The sequence below is a fragment of the Rasamsonia emersonii genome, assembly GCF_000968595.1.
Source record: "Rasamsonia emersonii CBS 393.64 chromosome Unknown ctg1118621760772, whole genome shotgun sequence".
NCBI classification, from domain to species: domain Eukaryota; kingdom Fungi; phylum Ascomycota; class Eurotiomycetes; order Eurotiales; family Trichocomaceae; genus Rasamsonia; species Rasamsonia emersonii.
The window spans coordinates 1-7,368 of NW_013562744.1; the positions used below are offsets into that span (position 1 = coordinate 1).

Below are 7,368 nucleotides of genomic sequence, written 5' to 3' on the forward strand. Positions count from 1 at the left end.
AGCACAAGATTAGTTATAGATGGACTTGCTTAGGCACATAAAGAGCTTTTTTAAATATGGGCGAGGAGTAAGTTGTATATTATGGTCAGTTTTATTCAAGAAGAAGGGAAAAGTAATGCAGGATAAGGAATGCAGTATAATAAGAGAAGTGTTATTTCTAGTATTATTTCCAGAATATGCACTCGCTCGAGCCTGTCAGGTGACAGCATACTTATGTCTATAAAGTATTCCATGGCGATTAAGGCAAGCTACGAGAAAGTAAAGAAACACATTACAGTGCTGCTGCGTAGAAAAAACAAAATAATTCATTGGTTCATTTAACTGAACTCCAGCACGACCCTCTCCTCCATCTCCGCCGGCCTTCCCATCCTCACCACCGCCCTCTTCTCACCCAGCTCCATGACGATGTTGAACAGCGTCGCCGCCGTGCTCGCTCCCTCCTGCGCCCGGCAGATCGACACCGGGTAGTTGGTCTCGTCCTCGAACAGGCGGCTGAACGTCTGCCACGAGAGCTGTCCTGCCGCGGCAGCATTCTTTTCCATCACGTCGATCCGGGCCGGGGAATCTGCCAGCCATTGCGACTCGACCACGCCCGGATGCGGCCGCAGGAGATGGTTCGTGTGGACGATGCGTCCGTTCGCATCAAGGGCCAGCCGCGCGAACGTCGTCGACGTAAACTCCAGCCCCGTCGCTGTGGCAGCATCGCCGATCAGCATGTGCCCCGCGCTGGCCAGGCCGATCTCCTCGAGCCTCTCGACGGCCTCTGTCGTCGACGTGCTCTCCAGGACGAGTCGCAGCCCCAAGTGCACCGGCAGCCGGGATGCGTCGACGCCTGGCACGCGAATGGCGTTGAAGCAGACGCCCACGCCGCGGTCGTTGAGGCCGATTTTGCCAACGATCCCGGCCTCGGTCACCATCTTGATCGTGGGCAGGCTGTCCTGGATGATGGTGAGCTGGATGAGGTTTGGTTTTTGCTCTTGCATCCACTGGTCACACGTTAGGAGAAAAGATGATTAAAAAGAAGAGAATAGATGTGGTCACTCACATCCCAGTTCTGACCCAGAAACGCATACCGCTCATCCCGCCAGTACAGGCTGGTGCAGCCGTCGCTGAACTGGCCAAAGGCGATCTCCGTACGGACATTCAGCGCGATAATGTCGAGGATATCGCGCTGGGCACCGTCTGCGATGCCTGCAACAGCAACAGATCAGCATCAGACAAACAGACAGATATGATCTGTGTGTATGTATAGACACACCCCGCAGCTCCTCATAATACCGAGGCCATTTCTCCCTGATCAGCCTGTCGAACTGGCGTGCCGTGTCCTGGACCTGCGGCCAGGTCTGCTTGCTGTTCTTCATGAACAGGCCGGCATGAAAGTGATTGCGCGGGCGATTTCGGCCTGGGCTTGCTGGCCATGGGTATAGCCGATCTGCGGGCAGTTAGTATTGGAATGCCTATGAACTGTACGTACGTACATTGTAAGGCGTGCCAGAGCAGACGATTTGCTTGATCATGGCGGTCAACTAGGTCGTAGATGTCCAACTCTAGTTATTCTAGAGATGTCCTCGACGGTCCTTCAGTCAGATATCTATCAATTATAGTGTGGATAGTGACGAAGATGCTTATATCAACGAAATTGCTCTTATCTCTGTATTTAATACTAGCTATTTACTTATCTAAGTACATGCTAGTTCTATCCTATTAGGTTAACTCCATCCGATCCCCACACTGCAAAATGCGGGGAAATCTCACGCCGAACTAGAACTAGACGACACTCTTGTCCTCCCCCATCTACTACCTCACGACTGTTTACGACATGCTAAGAAAAGGATGTAGGAACTGCCGCCGTCGTCACGTCAAATGCGTGCTCCCAGACGGAGCCCCTTCCTGCAACAAATGCGTCGAGCTCGGTCGTCGCTGTGAGCTGGAGCCGCGATTTCGCTTCAAGGATGTCCGCTACATCTACCGGAAGGACGGCTCTGGCCGGTCTAAATTCGTGTTTGCTTGGGATAGGAGACAGGCCTGGATGAGGGTGTCCAATCCAGTTAGCTTTGTTATTGAGAGATGGGACGCGCAGGAGTCTGATGAAGCACAGTCAGCGCTGGTGGATGAATCTGGCGAGAACCCTGCCATTCAGCACGAAAATCTTCCCTTGAACCATCCTTCAGCATCAGACGAGTGCAGTCCGTCGTTTGCCAATCAACAGTCGCCTGTCTCAGACGAGTTTCCCGGCAGCATCCCCCGAGACCCCCCTCACAGCCATCTCTCTCCCCGCGAGGCATTCCTGCTTCGTTCGTATATCATCAAACTAGCCCCTTGGGTAGGTTCTGTTTCCTGTCTGATTGTATTCGCTAACTGTCCTCAGCTAGATGTGTGCGACCCAACATGCCAGTTTGCGAACGAGGTGCCTCGGCGCGCCCTGCACAATCCCATGGTCATGTACGCGCTGCTGACCGTTGCGTCGCGCCACCAGTCGATCATGCGCGGCATAGACGAAGTCGAGGCGAGCACGTACCACGGTCGCTGTCTGGAATATCTCATCCCCGCCCTGTCTCGTCCCGAGGACACGTACGACGACAATCTCCTCGTGACCGTGGTCATCCTGCGGCTGTACGAGGAGCTCGACAACCAGAGGGACAAAAAGTGCCATCTGCTCGGATCCAGCAGGCTGCTCAACACCGTCTCCAGGTTCTCGTCCTCGGGCGGCCTGGCCGAAGCGGCCAGCTGGCTGTTTCTCCGCCAGGCCATCTACGTCAGTCTGGTGCAGAAGGAGCCGTGGGAGCTGTGTTTGGAAAACTACGAGAGCTCGCTGGTATTCGAATGTCCGAATGGCGACGATGCCTCCTACGCCAATGTGATGATTTTTCTGGTCGCCAAGATCTTACGGCTGATATCGCATTCGCGAGAAACGGCCTCGACGGATCTGCAGGACTGGCTCTCGCTGGAAGAGAGTGTTGAGCGGTGGAACGATGAAAGGCCTTTTTCTTTCACCCCGTTGAGGTATCGAGATGTTGATGTGGAAGAAAATCGGCCGTTTCCAGAGCTGTGGATGGTCTCTCCTGCTGCAGGTAACACACATTCGAAATGATTTTCGAGTATATGAGTATGCTAACTTGTTTCAAGCGATTGGCATGCAGTACTATCATGCGGCCGTTATCCTCTTGCAGATTCACAAGCCGCTTCCGCATTTGACGTCGGCATTTGAAGCGGCAAAAATAAGATGTCATGCAGAGGTGGGCACAAGAACCTTTGCTCTTTTTCTGTTTCCTTCTTCCTTTCAACACCAGTCATACTTATGAATGTTTCTACAGATCACTGCCTCCACCCATCTAGCCAAAATCATCGGCCTAGCCATCTCCAACGACACGACGGAAAACGCAAACTTCACCGCAAGCCACCTTCTCTGCTGCTGTAGGTGTGCCGTCTTCTGAAGGGATACAATATCCTTACTTTGCTGGCTCCTACTGATACGTTTCTCAGACGGATACTGTCTTGTCAACCCGGCTCAACGGCGAGGAGCGGCTTCTTTCCTCGCCCGCGTGGAAGAGGTCATGGGCTGGCGAACTTCCTGGATTGTCGAGGCGCTGAAGAAGCAGTGGCGCGAACTTGATGAGTTGGAAAGTCGGAGACGGGGTTAGTCTACATAATAAGTTCTCTGCATGTAGAGTACAGTACAGTAGGTACATGGATGTATGTAGATAGATGTGTATATACCTGTTGACTGCATGCTTCAACTAGGAATACGTGTGAGACATGGGTATTTCCCAGGATATACGAGACGACAAAAAGCTTGATAGCTGGCCCATCTGGAAGCTGCTAGCCTCGATGTGATGGTCAGACTCATTCCTCGCTTTGACCATCAGCTAGCAAGCTTCATTTCCCGTCTGGCCTCACGCATCTCCCTCTGCAGCTTCTTCGCATACCTGACCCCGAAGCCATGGGTATACACCTCTCGCACCGACTCAAGAGGCATGTTATGGACCTCAGCATAGCAGAACACCACAAACGCCCAGCCGACAAAGCAGATGCCGGCGTAGAAGCCAAACGCCCCACTGGGCGTCATCGCCTTCATCATCGACAGGAAGGTCGACGCAATGATGATGTTGCACCCCCAGCAGGTCACCGTGTTCAGCATCGTCCCCAGGGCGCGAACCTCCTGGGGCAGGAATTCCGTGCCCACCCACGCGATGGGCGCCACGCCCGCGGCGAAGAAGGCGACGTAGAAGATGATGGTGACGAGGAGCACGATGCCCGCCCAGTTGATGTCGCGCGTCTGCACAGTCAGGTCCGGGCTGATGGGGATCCAGTGGAATGCCACGGCCGCGACGACCAGAGAGAGGGACTGAAAAAAAATTAGCAGACACACCCAGGTACATGCTAGGAGAAATTGATACCATCCCCAGAACGGTGATCAACAACACCACCCTCCGGCCGAACCGATCGATGACGGCGAAATTGATGAATCCGAACAGGAAATTCGTGCCTCCTACTACGATCGACACCGCGACGGGCTTGTTGAACCCGACCATGGCGAACAGGGTTGAGGAATAGTACATCAACGTGTTGAAGCCGCCCAGTTGGGAGACTGATAATCAGCATGACACCGCGCTGCTAGGGATAAAGCTTGTTCTTACTCGCCATAACAGCACACGCCGTCGTCAGCGCTCGCAGGTTGGCCGGCACAGTGACCAGCTGCCGGAACTGCCACCACAGACTCCGATCCGAAACGCTCAGCGCCGTCTCCTCGATGGCCCGCTGGATGAGCTGGATCTTGGCCGACACCTGCTCCGGCGTGGCTTCCGGGAAGATGCGTGCCAGAACCTCACGCGCCTCCGCCAGCTGGTTGTGCGAGACCAACTGCCGCGGTGACTCAGGACACCAGGGCAGCGTGGCCGCGAGCAGCAGCGCTGGCACAGCCCCCAGACCGACCATGTATCGCCATCCGTGCGACACGCCGGTGAACGCCGCGCCAACGGCGTATGAAACGAGCTGGCCGCCCGCCACGCACAGGTTGTCGAACACGATCAGCCGGCCGCGCGACCGCGCCGGCGCCAACTCCCCGATGTACAAAGGGATGATCATAGCGGCACTGCCGACGCCCAGGCCGACGACGAACCGGCCGACCGTCATCTGGGCCAGCGAGAAGGCAGCCGCCTGGAGGACGGCGCCGACGACGAAGAGCAGACACCCGAGGTAGACGCCGGGCTTGCGGCCGTATTTGTCGGAAGTCAGCCCGGCCAGGAGGGCGCCGACAAGGGCCCCGCCGGAGGTGATGGAGGTGATCAATTCCTGGTCGCTGGACGAGAGGGTCTGGCCGAGATCAGAGCCGAGATTGACAAGGACGGCTGAGATGACGCCTGTATCGTAGCCTGTAGTCGTGTCATCTCGTCAGTGCTGTCCGTACTGTACAGTACACATATGTACTGTACTCCGGAGTAGGTGAGGTTGATACCAAACAGGAATCCTCCCATCGACACAGTACAGGCAATCAGCCATACCGTCTTGCCCGGATCAGTAGACTCAATCGAGTCGTCGATGTCCGGGACGACCACGACTTCGCTGTGGAGGACCTCGCCTTTGTCCTCTGCAGAGGAGGATGTCTTGGATAGATCGGGCTTGAGGTCCATGGCAGAGGACAAGCGGAATGAAAGACAATATCAACCAGTATCCAGACGAGACACGCCGGAGGATATTCTATTCATTTTTGCCAAATCAATGGCATACACTTGATATAATATATACTCTGTAGAGAAGAACTGTCGGAGAGACTCCGGGGTACCCCATACATCCCCGCAATGTTCCATTGATCGGTGGGTCCGGGGACCCCGGATTTTGACGTAGGTAGTAATTACGTGCATTGTAATTGGCTACTTTAGCGTCCCTTCGAGAGAGGAAATTCTCTCCGTGGCGCACTGTCCCTGACGCGGAGAGAATTTCCTTTGTCGATGCGTTCCTTTTTTCCTTTTTTGTGTTGACAGTCATCTGTATACTTACTGCTTCATGTCGATTTTGACACGCTCCACCTCGAGTGGAAGTGTCCTGCGGGGACAATACTGGGCTGTCGTCTCCTGTTGGGAAAATATTGCCTGTCATGCCGAGCTGTAGTTCTGGTGTCGTCGTCTCCTCTCCCGCAGGGTTTGTTTGTGCAAGACATATAATATGGTTCCTAGGACGGGTGATAGATGGGAGTGCGAGCTGATATTCTTCTTCTTTCCTGACCACAATAATACTTATCCTTGGTTGTGCTGCGTTGAGCCTTGAGCGTGGTTATCTGCTGGATAAATCTTTACTCCAGCTCTCTTCTTCCTCTTTTCTGCTACTTTTCTTCTTCTCTTCTCTACGCCATGTTTCTTGTAGCCCCCTATGCAACACTCCTGCTGGTCTTTCTCTTTCTCTACTTCTTCGTGTACCCGTTCGTCGAGTACATCCGAGACCGCCATGGTGTGTAGACCTGTCCTGTGTGTGCAATTCTGACACTGGCTAACGGTCCAGGCCTCCGGAAATACCCCAACATGTCCCTCTTCTCGGGCATGTCCAACATCCCCTTCATGATCCTCGCCTTCGGAGGGTTCAGATCCAAATACCTGGCCGAACTGCACAAGAAACACCCCGTCATTCGCACCGGCCCCAAGACCCTGTCCTACGGCGACGCCCGCGCCATCAAGGACATCTACGGCCACAACACCAAGTGCTCCAAAGACCGCTCCTACATCGTCACATCCGGCACGCACTTCCATCTCGCCGACGTGGTCGACAAGCCCGAGCATGCGCGCAAACGCAAGGTGCTCTCGTCCGCCTACGCGCTCAAGAACCTCGAGACGTGGGAGTACAAGGTCACCGACAAGGTGCAGCGTCTGTTCGCGCACTTCGACAAGGTCTGCACCGCGCCCTTGCCTGCTGGCCAGAGCACGCCTGACCCGGCGGATCTGACGCTCGACTTTCGCGCCTGGACCAACTTCTTCACTCTGGACGCCATCGCGGATATCGGGCTGTCCGAGCGGCTGGGCTTTCTCGACAAGGGGAATGACATCTGCCTCGCGCAGCGAAAAGACGGCACCACGTACGAGGTGCACCTCCGCGAGGCGCTGTATCCGACAGCGCGCAAGCAGTCGCTCCTCCTGTGGAACTACGAGTGGTACCCGGTGATCAACAAGCTGGCCAATATCATCCCGTTCTTCGGACGCATGCAACGGTCCGCCAACCAGTGGGAGGACATCGTCTGGCGGCGGGCGACGCAGCGGCTGCTAACGCTACGAGAGCGGCGAGAAGCTGGACGACTTCTTCGCGGCGCTGATGGAGGACAAGGACGGGCGGCCCAACAACCTGGAATGGGGCGAGATTGTGGCCGAGGTCAACATCATGCTC

The 7,368-nt window shown here is 55.2% G+C and overlaps 4 protein-coding genes across 4 annotated transcripts; 2 read left to right on the forward strand and 2 right to left on the reverse strand.

Moving 5' to 3' along the window:
• Positions 1-317: 317 nt before the first annotated feature.
• On the reverse strand, positions 318-1,517 carry T310_8494 (Acyl-CoA:6-aminopenicillanic-acid-acyltransferase; the record flags this gene model as incomplete). Its single annotated transcript, XM_013468724.1, has 4 exons — positions 318-986; positions 1,046-1,191; positions 1,259-1,432; positions 1,475-1,517. 4 exons carry the CDS (start codon positions 1,515-1,517, stop codon positions 318-320), a joined length of 1,032 nt encoding a protein of 343 aa, XP_013324178.1.
• A 302-nt stretch (positions 1,518-1,819) lies between these two features.
• T310_8495 (uncharacterized protein) lies at positions 1,820-3,641 on the forward strand (the record flags this gene model as incomplete). Its single annotated transcript, XM_013468725.1, has 5 exons — positions 1,820-2,323; positions 2,369-3,071; positions 3,127-3,236; positions 3,315-3,414; positions 3,484-3,641. The coding sequence occupies 5 exons, from the start codon at positions 1,820-1,822 to the stop codon at positions 3,639-3,641; spliced, it is 1,575 nt and encodes a 524-aa protein (XP_013324179.1).
• A 221-nt stretch (positions 3,642-3,862) lies between these two features.
• On the reverse strand, positions 3,863-5,630 carry T310_8496 (Myo-inositol transporter; the record flags this gene model as incomplete). Its single annotated transcript, XM_013468726.1, has 4 exons — positions 3,863-4,345; positions 4,398-4,588; positions 4,638-5,372; positions 5,408-5,630. 4 exons carry the CDS (start codon positions 5,628-5,630, stop codon positions 3,863-3,865), a joined length of 1,632 nt encoding a protein of 543 aa, XP_013324180.1.
• A 717-nt stretch (positions 5,631-6,347) lies between these two features.
• Positions 6,348-7,368, forward strand: T310_8497 (Cytochrome P450 monooxygenase; the record flags this gene model as incomplete). Its single annotated transcript, XM_013468727.1, has 3 exons — positions 6,348-6,444; positions 6,496-7,207; positions 7,263-7,368. Coding segments are annotated over 3 exons (915 nt in total), but the record flags the coding sequence as incomplete, so codon positions are not given.